The following is a 19892-nucleotide window of genomic DNA, read 5'->3' as shown; positions in this document are numbered from 1 at the left end:
CAGCAAGGCAGTTTCTGAGGCAACATTACATAACAACCTGATGTAGGGCAACACAGCATATGAAATGCAGCATGGATGATAATTCCCCTCCCAGTTTTACAGTTTTCTGGACCCTGAGAGAGAACAATGCTTTAGGAATCTGTCTGGGACGTGGAATGGAGTGGTATATTTTGCAAACCAGGTGAGGATGTCCGAATATAATATCTAACCTGACCAAAAGGTTTGAGTGGAAATGAAGTACCTTTAGCCTGAGTGAACCACTTTTCAGGAAAAGGGCAACCAGAACTTGTAGGAGATGGACCTTAATATTGTCACATGCACTCTGATCTCCAAGTGGTGAGAGATTTCACAGATGCCAGGGCACACTTTGGTTTTGGTTTGCTTGGAATGAGGGTGACTGGAGATGGTGGCGTCTCTGGGATACCGTTAACTCGCAACTTATGCAGTTTTAACTAGCACAATTTCAGCCTTCCTATTGAGTTCTAGGAACTCTTTCTTGGGCTTTGGAGGCCTCCTCGAGATTTCACAAAGGCCACTAGAGCCTGCACGAGAGTTTCCCAGAGCCCAGTAAGCAAAGCAGAGAGCTTAAAAGTGCTTTTATGTACCAGGAAAACGCTTTCGTTCTCCCTCCCACCTTTTCCTCCTGCATTTTGTCCCCCTTGCTTCACCAGAGCACTGACCCTCCCCATTTCATGGTGTCTTACTGTCCCTTCTTTTCCATACATCTGTCAAATCACTTTGCCACAGAGTCCCACTCATGTGCAGCTGCCTCCTGACAGGCAGGCTCCTAGCTTTGCAAGACAGCAGCTTCAGTATCCAGCTAGTAAGGCATGGTGCAAAGGCAAGAGAGAGGTTGGTTGGTGGAATGGAAAGAGGAGGCAGGTTTTGAGAGGGTGAAGAGTGGAAAGAGAAAGGATAGAAAGGGATTTGTAAATGTGAAGAAACTGTCCCTGGTAGAAGATTATGCAGGAAGGGAAGTTGGGCGCAGAATCCAGACCCAAACCTGCCACTCCTCCCAGAGTGCTGCTTGAGATGACTGCCTCAAATCAGAAAGGCTCATTGTAGTGCCAGCCCTGGGCTGTGGGCCATCTGTGGCCTTTGGGCTGCAGGTTCTCCACCTCTTTTTTAAGGGAAAAGGAAACTGGACTCAGTACAGAGCAGATTTCTGGAAATCAAAGTCTATTATTGTCCTGATGTCAATTGCCCAGATGGTACGAATAAATTTTAACAGGCCCGTTGCCTAGTGATTGAAACATTCTGTTCAGCCTTCTAGTCAAAGACAGTGTTTGACTGGAATTTCTGTGCATGCAAAATGTGAAAAGGCAGTATTTAAATAGAGATTAACTGACCTTCTGTCACCCAGGAAAGCACACTTGGGCACCTGAACCAGTCTCAGCAAAGCAAAGGTCCTGTGAGGAGGCATGCTATATGATTTGTGTTTGGTTTATTATTTGTGTTTGGACATATGGTTTGTAGGAGGGAGGTGTTTTGTTGTTGTTATGGAAATTTTTCAACCCATAATTAGATGTGGTCTTCCTAGCAATGCTGTAGAATCAGGCCTGAAAGAAGAAGGGACACAGGTTTGTAGTGTGCTCCTATCGGTTGTTCTTTTGCTTTAAAATGCTGGAGGGGAAAACAAACCCTAACTGAATTGTTTTCTGTGTATCGATTTCAGCTTGTATTTTGCTGGAGGCTCCGGCCATATGTTGACAGGTTTTAAAAGAAGATCAGGATATAATGCTATCATTGCTAAAACTATTTAACATCATTTAGTGCTGAGGCTGTGCTGCATCCTATTATAGTAATTGAAAATACATCTCCCAGCTTAGCTGAATGCCAAGATGAGCAAGAAGATCTTGTGTTCCATCTGGCTTGAGGTTTTGATGAATGCCCTAGAAAAGGGAATTGCCACACTTTGAACCAGACATTGACGATGCATTTCTACACAGCCTTACGGTTTGAACTTGCTGCAAATATGGTGCTGGAGTTGCACAGGTGGTGCTAAGGTTTCCCAAGGTGGGTGCCTACCATTCTGGGGATAAAAGGAGAAGTATGGGGCTGCCAGTGATTCCTCATGGGGGTCACATTGTCTCTGCCCTGGCCCCTTTCATATACCTCATTTACTACTTAAGAGCAAAAGTATACATCCTGCTTCATTGTACCTATAAGACTATTTCTCCTTCAGTCCTTGTGATCTCAAATGATTTGCTCTTCTTTCACCTGAACTGAAAAACAGCAGCAACACTAGTTGCTGACTTCAGTTTTAAAATGGCTTAGGTTTTGTTGATCTAGGCTCAGGTATTGTTTATTGCTGCTTGTGTTCATACCTTGGCTGCCCTTCTCTCTGGTTATTACAATCAGAAGCAAGAGCCTGTTGTAAATTTACTATTATTGCTTTATTAATTGCCTTCTAAACCACTGTCTCGAGGCAATGTGCACATAAGATAATTAAAAACAGTTAAGAACACAAAAACAACATTTAAAGCAAGACTAAAATCCTAACAAGTGGACACTTATGCTGAATGCTCATTTATCCAGCTAGGAAAGCCTGTCAGAACAATCACTATCTGCAATTGTTTCTGGAAAGTGCAGCTAGTGATTGCCTGCTGTATCTCGACAGAAATGCTGCTCCACAGAACAGGGGCAGCCACACGAAAAGCCCTGCTCTGAGTTACAGTGCTGAGGGCTTCTGAGGTCTGTGGCACTCACAGGAGAAACTCTCCTGCAAAATGCAGCAATCTACTGGGTATATAAGGCGCTTCTCAAGCAACCTTGTTCGGAGCTGTATAGGGACTTGGTACCAACACCCTGAACTTGGCCTGATAGCAAACGTGGCAGCCAGTGCAAATCCTGCAAGTGAAGTGTTGTTGTGATGGTAGTAGTTTGCCCACACAAACAACCTAGCTGCTCTTTTCTGCACCAGCTGCAACCACCGGACCAATCACAGGGGTGGCTACATATAGAGCACATTGCAGTAATCCAGCCATGAGGTTACCAATGCCTAGACAACTGTGGTCTCATACAGTCCTGATCAGGGAATGGCCATGAATGTATTTACCAGCCATAGCTGCTAAAAGTCTCTCCTAGCCACACCTGACGCTCCGGGGATTCTCCAGCAGAGATTTGACAGGTACCCTGTCTTTCGACGTTCAGCCATCTCTTTTAATGCTGACCTTTTAATGCCGACAGGCCAATGTGGTAGTTTCAGTGATTATTTTCTACCATTTTTCATGGTGTTTTATGTTTTATTGTATACCTATTGCTGCACACTGTCCTGATATTTTATGATATGGCTGGATGTAAATATTTTTTAGAATAGATAAACTCAGATCATCCAGTTGGAGAAGGCCTTGTGGACCATCTGGAGCTCCAGCACCCTGCCTGATACAGGAAATCCTTCCTCTGGCCTCAGAACTTGCCCTGGGTTCTTTGCAGGGATCTCTCTTCACCTGAGATCTCATCAGAGCCCAGCTGGTGTTCCGTGTGCATGGTCATATTTCTCGCTCAATGGCTGACTTTGCCACCAACACTGGTGAAAGAAGGGAAGCAGATGGAAGCTTAGCTGTGCGGCAGCAGGCCACTGCGACGCAATCTAATCTCTTTGCAGAGCCGGCAGTCTAGAAGGGGTTGAAATGCGACCTGCAGGGATGACAAGGTGTGAATGGAAGGAAAGACAAACCATGGGATGTGTGGGTTCTAATTTGGGATATGCAGAGAAGTGGCTTCAGACAATAATTTCAACTGGAGGTGGGGGGGGGGAGGTCCACCTGTTTCATTATGTTGCACATGTATGCAAACACCTGAGTTCTAGTGGTATATTGCACAGTGCTTTCTGTGGATTGTGGTGCTAAACACATGAAACAAACGGAGAGTTTAGCCCAAGTGTCTTGGTCTTCATTCCCTAGTCAGTGCTGTGATACCCTAATGCATAATGCAGAACCCTCTGCTTGTCCCATTCTGCCTTGAAATTGCATCTGGTTTCCAGTGACAAAAACATGGTAAGGCAATACCTTTCATTATGCTAACTTCAGCTGGTAAATATATAGAAGGTTTTCAGACAAGGGAGTGTTTATTATTGGGCTTCTGGGCATTGATGTTTTTACAGATCTTCAAGATTCATTATTGGGCTTTTAGGCATGCAAGCTCTTAATGAAATGTTAAGGTACAGTTGTTTGTATTGTATTTTCACCCACCATTTCACACAAAATGTATAACATGTCATTGATGTAGTTGAATCCAAATACAGAGTGATAGCAAAATCAAAACAACAAGAGAGTCGTGTGGCATCTTAAAGACTAACCAATTTATTATGACAGAAGCTTTTGTGAATGACAGTCCACTTCATGCATCTGATGAAGTGTTATCCTGAGTTGCAGGTGTGTATACACACACACGATGGGACGCAGGTGGCGCTGTGGGTAAAAGCCTCAGCGCCTAGGGCTTGCCGATCGAAAGGTCGGCGGTTCGAATCCCTGCGGCGGGGTGCGCTCCCGTCGTTCGGTCCCAGCGCCTGCCAACCTAGCAGTTCGAAAGCACCCCTGGGTGCAAGTAGATAAATAGGGACCGCTTACTAGCGGGAAGGTAAACGGCGTTTCCGTGTGCGGCTCTGGCTTGCCAGAGCAGCGATGTCATGCTGGCCACGTGACCCGGAAGTGTCTCCGGACAGCGCTGGCCCCCGGCCTCTTGAGTGAGATGGGCGCACCAACCCCAGAGTCTGTCAAGACTGGCCCGTACGGGCAGGGGTACCTTTACCTTTTATACACACACACACGTACATGGTTTAGGTGTGGGACTGTAAACGGGAGAGCCAGAAAGAAATGTAATGCATAAAAAAACTGGGGAGTGATAGCCATGTACAGCCAGCCCTCAATGAGGGTTATGTTTCACACTTAAAGCCAAAATTGCATATAGTCAAAACACACTGGGTGCAATGGTTGGTGGGATTGCCAAAGTCTTTACTCCTGGATACTTGCCTCCTTTCTGCCCCCGTTGTTGTTGTTGTTGTTATTGCCAGGCACATAAAGATGAAAAATTTTGTACTTAAATTTAAAATTTTGTAACTTAACTTTAAAATTTAAAGTAAGTCCATGGCATTCTGAAGAGATTGGCATTTTTAGTTTTGAAATATCTCAATTATGGGTTGAGCTTTTAAGGTGTTTGCGTAGTCCGGCAAGGCCAAAATTGTCATTTTTTTGAAATTTCAAACTCCCATAATTCAAAAACAGGATGAGATAAAAAAAATCAAAAACTGAGATTTGGGACCTTCTCTTATACTATTTTTAGGAAACTGAAAGCAATATAAAATGGTAAGGTAAAAGTCATTGGATCACATGACATGGAATGACCCCCCCCACACCTTTTCCCCTGAGGAGACCCAAGACAGCTTACAAATGAGAACAAGAACCGCTAAAAACATAGACAAAACAATCATTAAAAACAATTTAATATTGGTAGAATTAAAATGATATAAAATATAAAATTTATTAAAACCATACAAATAATTACAGATTAACAGATTGTTCAATTCAGTTGTGTGATTCATTAAGCTTTCCCCCTCCTCTCATATGGGGATGGCCCTACTCTGTGCCCATCCAGATATTTCTTTCATCTGAATGAAACATTGAAATGGATATCCAGTGCCATCTGAAGGAAGCATTCTCTAACTTGTGACTCTGACGTGTGCAGACTTGCACTGAATGTTAATGCAGAGTGCCCCTGCTGTTAGCCAAAACTGTAACATCTAATCCAAAAGCTCAGTAATTATTCTTCACATTCATGTGATTTCAGATAGGCATGGCTGCTGGGAGGGAACTGTAAACAGTGAGGTCAGAAGGAAATGAAAGGCGGAAAATGCAAAGAGTGAATTCCATTGCTATTTATTGACATTGTTACAAATTAACAAAGCAGTTTTGGAGAAAGCATAAATCCTGGCACACTTAAAGATGCAATGTGATTTTTGAAAACCGCAAAGATTGCCCTATCATTCCCATTAGCAGGAGGAAAAGAATTATGAAAAAGTTGGGAGACAGTAAAAGAACTTTTGTATCACAATAAGTAAGGCATTATAAAAACCATAGCCTTTACCCCCTTATTTCTCACATTCTGTGAATGAGAACCAGTGAGACAAAGAGGTTATTAAAACTTAAGCTTTTAAGATCTCTATCAAATATCATCATAAATTATGTTCAAAAGGACAATAATATCTGATCCATCTACTTATTACAGAAATTCTAAAGCCCAAGCCTCTAATTCCCTTCTCCTGAAGAGGCCATTTTCATTTTCAATCAGACAGTGGGACTTCTTTTTTCAAGTAAACATGAATAAAATGGGTCTGTGTCTGCGTTGCAAAGGGCTCTGCAAATACTATGGTCTCTCTCCATGGTCTGTGACTTTTATACAGTAGAAATTGTTCTACATTGGTTGATAAAAGTCGACATTGGTTGATAAAAAGGTACTTGTTGGCAAACGTGTTTATTAACATCGCATTTCTTATGCAGATACGTGAATAAAGAAAATGATATTCTGCCCTCTGCTGTTCCAGAGATAGAACTGTGAAATGTTGCATTAAAACCCCAATGAGGTGTTCCTTCCAAGTTTCTGTTTCTGGCACCCATCTCTTATCACTCAGACAAGCTTCGCCATGTAAATGGTGCTAACTCAGCCTCTCCTACTAATGGTGGGAAATTGCTTCATCACTGAAAGTGGCCTTAGGATACAAGCCAGCTACAGGAAAGCTGGAGCAAGCAGTGTAAAGAAATAATTTTCTATCATTCTTCAGATATTGAAAAAGCTGCCACAAAGAATGATAACATGTGACAACGGTAACCTAAGCCTGGAGCTGGCAAAAGTTAAGGTGAAGCAGCCTGCAGGTTTTACTATAAGACATTGACTCTTTGGGTCATTTTCCTTACTGATGATGACCCTGTGCAGAGGAGGCCTTAATGTGCAGAGCAAAACCAGCACAAGGAGCCCTTGTGGAACCCAAACCCCATGGGATCCTCATGCCCTCTCCAAATCTGCTTAGGAGGGTCAGGAGAACCCCCGGAACAGCATACGAGGGCAGGGAGATTGTTCTGTTTGGCCAGCAGAAATGCTTGCGCTGACGGAATTGTCACCTTAGCGTGACATTGAATTCCAACCTTTGCATTCTGGCTCCTGCAAGCCCCTGCTGAGCCAGGCCCGGACTCATTGGAGGCCCGGGTCCACCCAGTTGGTCATGCCCTCACCACTGCTCCACTGCCTACTCAAAGCTTACGCGGTGGCATCAAGCCCTCGCAGGACGATCCCAAATGCTGCTACAAGTGTCCAGAGTCGTCAAGAAAGAACCATAGGAACGACATTTCCAGTGGTCTGTGGGCCTGACTAAAGCTGTCCTGCAAACCTCACTACCCTCTTCACTGAGTATGGTAGGGAAAGGAAGGGGTAGTAGAGGGTCCCATTGAGGAGACCTAATTGTAAGTTAATTAGTGAGGCAATTATAATTGGCTCAAATTAACTCAATTGTGTCAGTTCCATTCTAAATTGCAGCTGGGGCCCACCCTTTTCTAGGGATATACAGTGCAGTGTTCTAAAGAGTGTAGTAGTAATAACTATGATTTGTAGGGCTCTATAGATGTGTTCCAAGAGTGGGACTCCTCAGCCTTGAGCGGTGAATATGTTCTCTAGGTGTCTTTGTCTGGGCCCTGGGACTCTCCCTAGGACCACCCTTCTGCCCCAGACCAGGACCCCTCACTGGCTTTGCTCCTTGAGTGGTTTTACCAGGCTGAAATGTGTCCTTGAGCAGTGATCATGCCCTTTGCTTGTTTGGATGGAAAATTGAGAGAAATGCATGGTTGCTTGTGTATAGAAACCTGACTTCTGCATGATGGGACTTGTGGCTTACTGCTGGGGCAAAACTAGCTTTTATTTCACCTGGGTCAAAGACCCAGTTTGGCACCCACCCACGTGCATTTGCGTATATACACACACAAGCAGGGAGTTTCAATGGCACTCCTCTGGAGGCTTCGCCAGTGTGGTGTAGTGCTTATGAGCGGTGGACTCTGGTGAACTAGGTTCAATTCCCTGCTCCTCCACATGCAGCTGCTGGGTGACCTTGGGCTAGTCACACTTCTCTGAAGTCTCTCAGCCTCACTCACCTCACAGAGTGTTTGTTGTAGGGGAGGAAGGGAAAGGAAAATGTTAGCCTCTTTGAGACACCCTAGGGTAGTGATAAAACAGGATATTAAACCCAAACTCTTCTTCTTCTTTTCTTCTTCTTCACCCAGGGCAAAAAACCTGGCCAGCCTGCTGTATAAAAATGAGAGCCACATCATTTTTCTCTATTTTCTTCTCCTCTTGACCCACAATCCACTGCCATGCTCAGAAGGTTTCCTACAAAGGCTTGTGACCACACATAGGAGCCAACTCCCAGGAGCCAAGGTCCCTTCAGCTCCCCCACTAGAATATTTGACGGCCTTATCCTCCCCCCTATTGATTGGCATTGCCATTCAAATGGGGCGTGTCATGGGATTGATTATGCAGGGCAGCCCCCCCCCCAATATTTTATTCAAGCTGGCACTCTTGTTCCCACTCCAGCTATTCTGAATTGTTGTAAACTACTTAAGGCACGGTTAGTGTGTGTGTGTGTGTGTGTGTGTGTGTGTGTGTGTGTGTGTAAGTGAGTGAGAGAGCTCTGATTGTAACAATACCTCTAGGCAGCTTACACCCCACCTCAAATATTTAAATTCTTAGTAAATGTGGCTGCTTCAGACCCTCCTTTGAAGCTCTGGGAGTGGACCGGAGAGAAACGTCACCAAATGCAATCCGTTCCTGTTGCCCCACCTGCAGGCCGCCGCAGATAGGCCAGAATTTGAATCTGGGTTTGGCAGGAACCCATCAGGCACCGCAATGGCTAGGGGACGGGAGCAATGCTCAGGGGGACATGGCATGGCTGCGAGAGGATGAGGAAGCCCACCGCTGGAGTGGGTGAGTGGCCATTTTAAAACATTGACGTGATAAACATCAAGAGTAGACAAAACGACAAATTGACAGGAGAAGTCTAGATAAGCTTGCCTGAACAACAGTGTTTTAAGGAGGTGCTGGAAAACATCCAGCGAATAAAAAAGCAGTATAGAAATATTTTAAATGAAATAAAAATATAAAAATAATGCTCTAGGGCAGAACTTTCCAAACTGTGTGTCCTGACACACATTAGTGTGTCGGCTGCAGTATGTAGGTGTGTCACCCAAACGCTCTTCACACTGCTGCCGGGGCTGGAAAGGGGTTAGTTAACCTCTGGTTTGCTAGTAAAACTGGATTACTGTGTTGCGAAATGATGCATGTCTAAAAAGTGTGTCGCCAACATGAAAAGTTTGGACAACTCTGCTCTAGGGTATAGAGAAGCTCTTTAATAGAAGGGACCATGGCAACCATAACCCTGATGAAGGTAGAACTGGGACGTACCTGCAGGAGAAGGGCGGGGCGGATGGATATGACCAAGCAAATAAGATCAAAGGTCCAACAGCAACGAATGACACTCTTTAAAATTCTGAGCAAGCTTCCTGGTTGACTGAGTAGAACTTGAACACCCGAGAGGGAAAGCAGAATCTGCAAGGTCAGGAAATACAGTGAGTCCTATCACCTCTCGGTAGCTTGGGTCATTATCAGGAGGATCATTGGTCATTGTTGGTGGCCGAGGCCTCTCACAGGAAGGAGGGAGGGGTACGGAGAAAGACAGGGAGGGAGAGTCTCCAGGGTAAAGAATGAGATCTTTTTCATGCTGCTAGAAATAGGGCAAATGGGGAAGACAGGGGTGGGGTGGAGGTGGCAGTGGATGCGAACCCCTTTGCCCTTGAAACAGGCAATAAAATACCTAGGGTGAGATTCAATGTAGCTAGCACTAAGTGGGGTATAGGGAACAAGCTCAACTCACACAATGGGACTTCCTTCCCTCCCCCCTTTCCCTCCCTTGCATCCCCTGAACCAGTTCTGGAGGTTCCTTTAACTCTCCAACGATGATTTAAGGGGCATAAGGGCGCATGGGCCAGGGGAAAGGAGGGAACTGCACAAATATACCTCATCTCACCCATACAACAACATAGTTAAATCCCACCCCTATTTCTTACTCTCTTTTAGGGATGGGGGAGAATTCCAATTGTTTGTATTTAAAGGTGAATCTACCTAATCTGCAGGACGCGGGTGGCACTGTGGGTTAAAACACAGAGCTTAGGACTTGCCGATCAGAAGGTTGGCGGTTCGAATCCTCGCAATGGGATGAGCTCCTGTTGCTTGGTTCCTGCTCCTGCCAACTTAGCAGTTTGAAAGCATGTCAAAATGCAAGTAGATCAATAGGTACCGCTCTGGCAGGAAGGTAAACGGCATTTCTGTGCGCTGCTCTGGTTCACCAGAAACGGCTTAGTCATGCTGGCCACATGACCTGGAAGCTGTACACCGGCTCCCTTGGCCAATAAAGCGAGATGAGCGCCGCAACCCTAGAGTCGGTCACGACTGGACCTAACGGTCAGGGGTCCCTTTACCTTTACCTACCTAACCTGCACTTTCGAAAATAATATGCATTATGCAATCAGCCTTCCAAATTCACACTTCTCCAAATTTTGCAGTGTAGTTTTCCAGCCAGGTAACATATATTCATGAAAATAACGTACAAAAATGCATAATATAGGGCGATAGAGCTTTACATAACTGTGTGCATTAGGCACAACTGCACCCAAAATGTGCTTACTAGAAGCAATTTTGCAGTACAATGCTAATGAATTTTCATGAGGACTTTTTTAAAAATTGCAAACTAATGTGGATAACTGAATTTGAAATTTGAAAACGAGAAACCGAGAGAATGAAATTGAGAGAACCATCCATCCCTAATCTACTGTATGTATATATATATATATATGATTCCAGCATGAAGTGTATCTGTAAAAATCACTGGAGCTACTACTATTGCACTAGAGAGCGTGGAATTCTGATGTATTTAGAGAACAGTCTATAACCAGTCTGTGTCAGTTGTACATTCGTTCATTCATTTGTTCATAAATCTGTTCTGTCCCATTTCTGCATCAGTTTGTGATTTCTGCCTGAGTACTTTTGTTTGGCTAGAATGTGGACATGAAAGGTGATAACGCCTTTAATTTGCCTGAGTGGAGACTGTGTGTGTGTGTGTACAAACCTCTGTACAAAGGTAAAAGCCACATCCATTGCTCTGTGGTTCTGGCCCTGCCTGCCAGTAGCATGCAGTTCCCAGAAGGTTGCATACAAATGTGGCTGAAAAAGTATTTCCACCCCTGCTGTATACCAGTCTTCCATAACTTGATGCCCTCAAGATGTTTTTGGACTACAACTCCTACCAGCCCCAACCAGCTTGTTTCTACCAGCAACATAGCAACATAGAACTGTCTCCTGTCATTGCATATGCCTGAGGGAGCCCATATCAAACTCAGAGCAAGGAAAAATAATGTGCACTTTTCATGAACGAATTCATGGATTCTTTTCTCTTTCCCCTCTGTTACAGTAGCTGCATTGCTCAGCATGGACAACCAAGCATTCGTGGTTATTCCTCACCATGGTGTGATGGCCAGCCACCCAAACCAGATTTTGTACCCAACTGGTGCCATGCATTTGGGTGGCCAGCCGCTCGGAACAGGCTATCCAGGGAGCCATCTCTATGGAGGAACTGAGCCAGCTGGTAACTTACGTACAGAACGCAAAGGAGAACCCAGGGTGCTAGGGGTAAGTGACCCATCTCATACTAAGGTCTCTGGGGATTATTGTGATCACCAATAAAGAGTTATATAGCAAAAATAGTTATGTAAATAACAGAAGTATCTTCCTCTATGGTTTCTTTGTGGACTAGCTTATACACCAAGCATTGCCTCTCTGTCACAATTCCTCCACCCCAGCTCTCATATTCTGATTCACATCAAGGGATGTGGGGAAATAATTCGGCATTGAAAGGTGAACTCAACTCACCTAATTCACACTCTCTGGCACACTATGCACACCAAAATGTAGCCATCTTTCAAAATGCACTCTTCTCTGAAATATGCTTCACCGTAAAATGTTTTCTATTTGGGTACAATTGCCGTGCTAAATGTGTATGTTTGGCAAAACTGCATGCTGAAATGTGTGTGGTAAGATAAATTCACCCTGAAGGAAAACTTTCTGGGGAGGGAGGGAAATTGTGATTTGTAGGGAAATGTGGAGAACTGAAATTAAGATTGGAAAAGTGAGAAACGGAGAGAAATTAAAAATGGTCCCATCTAAGCTGAACACCTGAAATATCTGCTTTCATGCAGATGCGGGTTGCGGGTGGCACTGTGGGTTAAACCACAGGGCCTAGGACTTGCTGATCAGAAGGTCACGGTTCGAATCCCCACGACGGGGTGAGCTCCCGTTGCTTGGTCCCTGCTCCTGCCAACCTAGCAGTTTGAAAGCACGTCAAAGTGCAAGTAGATAAATTGGTACCACTCCGGCGGGAAGGTAAACGGCGTTTCCGTGCGCTGCTCTGGTTCGCCAGAAGCGGCTTAGTCATGCTGGCCACATGACACGGAAGCTGTACGCTGGCTCCCTCAGCCAATAAAGCAAGATGAGCACCGCAACCCCAGAGTCGGTCACGACTGGACCTAATGGTCAGGGGTCCCTTTACCTTTACTAAGCTGAACACCTGAAACATCTGCTTTGGGGGAAAATCGAGGTTTCCCTCTTCCCCTCACCCCCGCCAGTTCTCAGCAGTACTTTAAAAAACTGGCTTGCAATGGAATTCCCCCCCCCCCAGACACACAAAACAATGTTTTCTGAATGCCACCTCTTCCCAAAGTGTGTTAAAGTTATCTATATCTCTATCTATATCTATATAAACACACGCACACACCCTTTCGCTGCACTTCCGCAATCCTTATTCCGGCTGCTGTTAGGAAGGGAGGAACTTTATATGAGGCATTGTGTGAGAGTTGCTGCTGCACTAGGTGGCGTAGATGTACCCCAAACCAGCAGCTGGTAGCACCTCTTTGGCCCAGGTCGGGTGAGGTAAGCTTCCCCCTCAAACAACACATGTAGCTGTTCCAATAGCAAAGTCTAAATGGTGGAAAGGCAGGATATGAAAATAAAATAAACAAACCAACCCATGGCAATTTTCTCACTCCTCTTTGGGCTGCGTACCTTTTCGTTTGTTTTAAATGTCGTTTTTACAACCATACATTTGCACGATATATAGGGCGTGTCTAAAAAATGGATTTTTAAAACTCTGGAATGCTGCTCTTTGGGAATGGGGAGGGTGTTTTATGATGACACAAAAGTTGGTCAGTGCTCTGGACAGTTCCTTCGGTTTCAAATTGACAGAATTTGTCTCCCCAAACAAGGACTGTCGAAAACACTAGGACTCATCTCACCTATTCTATTCAATTCTATTATTACAGGCTATCCAGATTCTGATTGGCTTGGTTCACATTAGTTTTGGGAGCCTCTTGACCCTTCTCTTGGATGGAAGCCGATCATACACTGTGCTCTCTGGATATGTGTACTGGGGCGGACTCATTGTAAGTAGGACCAGTTCAATTCAAACAAATTCAAACTATGCCAGCCACCTCCCTGTTTGACAAGTGATTGCTGCAGGCAACCTTTCCTCTAAGGGAAAGAGAACCTCACCATTCAAGAAACCCTAAGAATAGGGAATTAAATAGCAGTTAGATGTTTCACGAATTCAATAGCACTTGAATGTGACATTTTGATGACTAATTGCCTAGTATTTTTACATCCAACAGTTGACCAGCGGGGAGGGTACCGACTAGGTGGAAAATTGGCCTTGTCCACATGGTTTCTGGGATCAAATACTTTCTGTGCATTTTGGAACCCACATGGAAGCAGCTCTCAAGCTGAGCCTAAATTTAGCGGTCATTTGTATAAGAAACCCAAATTGCTGGTTTCTCTTAGGAATACCAAACTGAATTCAGATAATTTGCCAGATTGAGTTCAGACAATTTAACGCAGGTAGGGATACCAACATATAACGTGTGTGTGTGTGTGTGTGTGTGTGTGTGTGTGTGTGTTCAATTTATTTGGATGCTCAGACACTACACTGAGGAATCGCAGCTTATTAGCTCACGGCTGAACTCCAATTTCCTATGCTTTCCAGGAGATGGTGGGTTATGCATCAAAGACAGGAATGGTAACTACAACAGAAAAAAATCACATTCAGGAAATGCACATAGTGCATTTTTTCCTGTCCTAATTATCTTGCCCCTGGCCCCTTACTTTTGCCTCATAACTCCTGTAGACAGCCTGCCCCATTTGTCAGCATCCTCTTTTATCTGCATAAGTCTTTTCCCACCTGAATTTGGAGTGAAGTTTTACTCTAATCCTGATTTGTTTTTCTTGTGTGACCCAGTTCATCATTTCCGGATTTGCATTGGCGATAACTGAGCATAACAGATCATCCCTACAGGTGAGTCTGGTTCTTCACATCCTGCCCTGCCTCTCAACCCACCACTTACTGCACATATATTGCACACTTTCTTTGGGAGCTCAGTACAGCTTGCACAAGACTTCTAAAAATCCTCCAGTCAGGACTTCAGGGCTACAGAATCTGTAGCATCCTCCTTGTTCTGAATTTCCCCCCAGATAAAAGCAGCCAATTCTTATTGGAGTCCCAAACCTTGTGACTCCTCAGAGAGGTCTTGGAATAGCATGGAAAAGCTGAGACTATTTTAATCATTGAGTCTTCTCTGCAGTTACTGTGCAAATATCCTAATAAAATCCCTGCATAATTGATCTAGGAAGTAGGCTTGTCCAAAATTTATCAGAAAACAATTTTTTGATACTTAAAAAAAAACACGTTTTCTTTTTCCAAGCTCTTCCTGAAGACTTGGAGAATTTCAGTCCACCCACGGATAATACCTGCAAAACTCCCACTTCTTTTAATGCTCACAAATAACATGGGGAAATTTGGGGGCGCCATTTTCAGACAGCCCTAGTTTTCACATGGTCAAAAGAAGGTTAAAAAAAAAGAAAGAGGCCAAACACTTGCAATTCCATTAATAGAGATGGTGCCAAAAGTTCTAGTCATGCATTTTAAAGCTGCATCTGTGGAAGGGTAGTGGGAAGTGTACAGGAAGATCTGAAGTGGGATATAACCATGTTTGGCTTGAATGCTTGCAATTCTCTCCACCACAAGGAACCCTAGGTTCTTGTTCACAGGGAGGACAGTCACTGCATCTGGTCAAAAGCACTTCCTCCTTTAAACCTTCCCACTCAACTCAGGAAGATGCGGGGCGGGTGGTGGGGCTGGGAGCAGTGTGCACAGCCCACTTCCCTCACCATGTTTAAGAATATCTGAATAGCGCTGGGGTAGCCAACATGGTGCCCTTGCGATGTTGTTGGACCACAACTCCCATCAGCCCCAGCCAGCAGGGCCATTGCTCAGGGATGCTGGGATGGCCAGCAACACTTGGAAGGCACGGTATTGGCTATCCCTAGAATAAGGCTTTTGTCAGGTTGCTATGCAGCATGACCAGAATAGCTTGTACCCTAAGGGTGTATTTGTTTCTTACAGATGAAAGTCAGCGCATGCCTGAACATTGTGAGCACTCTTGCTGCAACTGTTGGGATAATTGTTCTCCTCATAGATGAAAATGCTTTTCCCGTTTATTATACGCCCTCTGACTTAATACGCCTGGTAAGCCTGTTTTGGGGAATGTTGAGTTCTGAACTTATTTTAGCAGCAGTTGAATGGGCTGCATTGGAAAGCTCCCTTATGGGGTTGGCTGCCAAACTCCTGAGATTTTTTTTTGTTTTCCACTGTAATCCTCATCCTTTATTTGCTCTGCCCTCATTATATCCCTTGCCATTTACCAAGTGGTGTGAAGCGAAACTGCTACTGGATAGGAGGATCTGGCAGGAGGGTAGGTTAAGCCAGGGAAATAAAATAGGCCTTTCTTAGTCACCTGAGCCATAAAGGAATCAGGCGGAGCTTGATTTAATATAATGGCAACCTCACAACTTTTTAAGGCTGTGTCTCCTTCCACTGCCAGCTTGTAGATGTGGCAGGAAAGGAGTTCACAAGATGAACTAGGTCCCAGCACCAACACTGCTGCACAGACCATGCAGAGGTAGAGTTATATCATTGACTGCACTAATAATACTAATAAGGCCAATGCTAATGCTAATAAGTCATCTAGCAACAATTGAATTTAACATTTTAGCCACATAGGGAATAGACTGGCTCTTCAATGGCAAATATATTGGAACCGGAGATAGTGAATTAACTGTCTACCCTACTCTCAGGTACAGCCAAGCCCCTCAGACATCAATTGGACTGCAGAGAAACCCTGCTACAGGCTGGTGTGTTAAAAACACAAGCTCTGCAAATAAACCTGACTTGTTAATGTTGGTTTCTATTTCCCTCACTGAGCAGCAACTGCAGTCACAAGACATTGTTTTGCATTCCACAGTCAGAGTTACTGTTGGATTCCCACGGGAATGGGAGACTGGATGTGACGTACACTGGTTTCCTGTTTTTCACTGTTCTCTCGGTTTCTTTGTTAGAGAGAGAGTTGCTTCTCTGCTCTCACAGAGGCAAGATGCATGTTTGTATTCTCTCAGCATAGAGTGGAAATAAAGCTAAGAATGTGGCACATACTGCTTATCCTTCTGCTGTGTGGACTACTCTGTTTGGGCTCAAGATAAGACGAGCCTGTATCAGCTTCAGATGGGCCGAAGCTGGTCAAAATCTCACAGTTAATACCTGTGTGGAGCCTGAATCAGCCGCGGACGTTTAATAGATGACAGAGGGCTCATCTGTGTTCTGCTTGGCCTGTGTTTTCTAGGCATGGGTCCGAGTGGTTTTGTGTTTGCCCCACCCCTTTCCCCCTGGAAAACCCACTCTTTAGTGATAAATCGGAACAAATGGCAATCCACAGAAAACCTGATTGCCGTGTGCTCTGATTCAGCACTGAACCATGGGGAAAACTGCAGGGCAAACAGAAGTGTGTCTAAGCCCACAGTCATGATTTCTTACAATCGGAGCTAATTTTAACTTGTTTCCATTATTTATATATATACAGGCAATGATTGTTTAGTGTGGGGGTTATGTTCCTGACTCCCACGCATGTTGGCGGAGCACACATGAACCCACCGCACTCCACCTCCTTTCTGGCCACTTCTGGGTTGCTGTGATGCATGTGCTTGTGGTTGCACATCAACTGGACACATGTAAATCAGCCATTGCTTATATATAAAAAGCATTCAAGTAAATGAGGAGATTACTTTTCTCCCTTTGGGTGCCAGATTCATCACACATTAGCAAATGCCAAATCTAAAAATTGGTGATCCAGATGTTGGTGTTGTCAGAAGTTCTTTATGAGTGTGTTTCAGAACCATAGGACCTGGGAAGCTGAAGTTGCAGCAATGTTTAAGGCAAAATACTGATCAATCTTAAATTAAAATGTTTAATATTTAAAATATTATTTACTATTACAATTGAACAGTATTGGTATCTGAAGACAAACACTGGGTATTTTATTTTATCATCTATTACATTAGTAGTTTTCTGTGGTGATTCAGTTATCCTTAATTGTGTAACCTTAATATGATCTGACGGCATGGCTTTATGTTTGGCAGAGAGTAGCCCTAGGACTTTTAAATGTCATCTTGATCTTTGCCGTCCTGGAGTTCTTCATTGGAATGGTCTCTCTGAGTTTTGGGTATGAAGCAATCTTCCGTCAAGGTGAAGAGGTGAGCATCTCCATGGGACTTCTTCTGGGGTAGGGGGGTGAAACTTGTAAGATGTTTGCTTTGGGAAAATGGGAACCAGGTGGCCTCTAGAGAATTAAAAGGAGGAGGAGATGCTACTGGGAGAAAATTAAGTCAGTGGTGACATCTGGAAGGATGTAAAGCGTAATAATAGCATCTGAGACTTTCTAATTGTTCATTGTAATCTACTTTCCAGGCAATATATGATGTGCCAGATGCAGTCATACCACACCAAGGAAATCTTCTGCCAATAGGTCCTCCTCCATCTTATGAAGCATATGCCAATCCGTGCTATGAACCCTCAAGCCAGGGAGAATAGAAAAGCCAAGATGAGATTCCTAAGAACAATTACAACCAATTCAGGTCTTCTGGAATGCCAAGTCAATCACAAACTTCAGATGTGTCTCTGCTGTGTTATGTACATAGTTTTTTTTGTTTGTTTGTTTTTTTTTAGCTTTTATTTTCAATGCAAAATCGTAACAAAATTACAAACATTGAATACACAAAAACGAAAAGACACACATCTACAAAGCAAAACCATATCATAACATACATAAACATAAATTATGTACATAGTTTTGGGAGAAAGGCCTGGGAATAAGAAGGCATGTCTCTTTGAAACTCCACTGTTGCTGGCACAATGTCCTAGCTTCCCCATTGTAAAGCAACCTACCTGTCGCGATTCAAGCATTCTTCACCCAGAGATAGACTGATCAGTCTGATTCTGTCCTCTCTCATTTCGCTGGCTTCAAATCATAGGTCTGTTCCATGCGGTTGTTGTTTTTGTTGGACAAAAAGTTTCTATTTAAATTGTGCACATTTTGTATGCACCTCTTATGTCAAACTGACACACTCTTTTCATCAAATATGCATTTCCCAATACTTTTCAATGCATTTTCCTGTAAAATGTGAATTTTGTAAAAAAATTAAATTTAAAATATGTGTGCCCTTTACACGCACCAATAATGTACTGCAGAATCCTTATACAGGTGCCATCTGACTGGGAGTTGTATTCCGATCTGCAAGCAAGTCCAGCCTTGTCTAGGGTTGCCATGTTTCAAAATGTGAAAATCCAGACAGAAAAGTTGTTGAACTTTTTTTTGACAAAGTTTTGAGCTAACCCTGAGGGAAATCAGCAAAAATGACCTTGCCGACATGGATTTTCCAGGATATTTAGCCAATTTCCGCACAAAACACACACAAAAATTCCTTCCAGTAGCACCTTAAAGACCAACTAAGTTAGTAATTTCCGCACAGACACTGCTTGCGACTGCAGTATTCTGGATATGTCTGGGAAATTATGGACTTATGGCAACCCTAGCCTTGTCAGATTAGTTGAGTTCACTGTAAAATAAATTATTCCTCTGTTCTTACCATACATGCACTGGAATTTCTTCCTTGTTATTCTCATCTATGAGGACGGGGGGAGGAAATCTCTTCCAGTTCTCATATTTTAGTGAACAAAAACCCCAGGGGGGGGGGGGGAAATCAACTATCACAGAAAATAGCTCTAAACTTGCACTGTATTCCTGCAAGTGTCTTTTAGGAAAGTTCAAATATAACGCAGAAGGGAACAGTTATGGAAACAGAATAAACTAGCATATAAATGCAGCCTAATTCAGTATAAGGTAGCATCCTGTGTCCCTTTGAGAAATATAATGAAGTTCAATGCCATTAATAAAAAAAGCTAAAACATAATGAATGGAAGCACCTGGAGTGGTGCACATGCCATGCACTCGGGGGAGGGGCAATCCTCACAGGGGGCCAATCATGGCGTGGCTATCCTCCTGGGGGGGCCAATCGTGGTGTGGCAGTGTGATCCTCCTGATGGGAGTCCGATAGTGGCGCGGTGGCGTGATCCGCCCAGGAGGGATTTTGTCACCCCCCCTCTGGGATGACACCCGGGGCAGCCTGCCCCCACTGCATCCCCCTTCCTACACCCCTGGGTGCCTGCTCCACTTCCCCTTCTAAACGGGGAGTTCTCTTAGCCAGTGTGGTGTAGTGGTTAAGAGCGGTGGGGGAGGAAGGGAAAGGAGAATGTTAGCCGCTTTGAGACTCCTTGGGGTAGTGATAAAGTGGGATATCAAATTTAAACTCTTCTGTCAAAATGTCTTGCGGAACCTTCCAGGGTTATGGGAAATTCCAACCGTCACTCT

At 44.1% G+C, this 19892-nt stretch overlaps 1 protein-coding gene across 2 annotated transcripts; it reads left to right on the top strand.

Moving 5' to 3' along the window:
* Positions 1-1033: 1033 nt before the first annotated feature.
* LOC310846570 (membrane-spanning 4-domains subfamily A member 15-like) lies at positions 1034-18055 on the top strand (the record flags this gene model as incomplete). Of its 2 annotated transcripts, none has more annotated exons than XM_083743386.1 (7): positions 1034-1580; positions 11504-11721; positions 13407-13526; positions 14375-14431; positions 15539-15661; positions 17605-17718; positions 17933-18055. In XM_083743386.1, exons 2-7 carry the CDS (start codon positions 11521-11523, stop codon positions 18053-18055), a joined length of 738 nt encoding a protein of 245 aa, XP_083599512.1. In that variant the 5' UTR covers positions 1034-1580; positions 11504-11520. The 2 variants fall into 2 exon arrangements, with proteins under 2 accessions (XP_083599512.1, XP_083599511.1); XM_083743385.1 differs by lacking the exon at positions 1034-1580 and adding an exon at positions 9353-9605.
* Positions 18056-19892: the final 1837 nt, after the last annotated feature.

This window comes from Podarcis gaigeae (assembly GCF_964106915.1).
Source record: "Podarcis gaigeae genome assembly, chromosome: 1".
Taxonomy (NCBI): domain Eukaryota; kingdom Metazoa; phylum Chordata; class Lepidosauria; order Squamata; family Lacertidae; genus Podarcis; species Podarcis gaigeae.
Note: the sequence above shows the minus strand (reverse complement) of the source record. Positions and strands in the feature narration are given on the sequence as shown.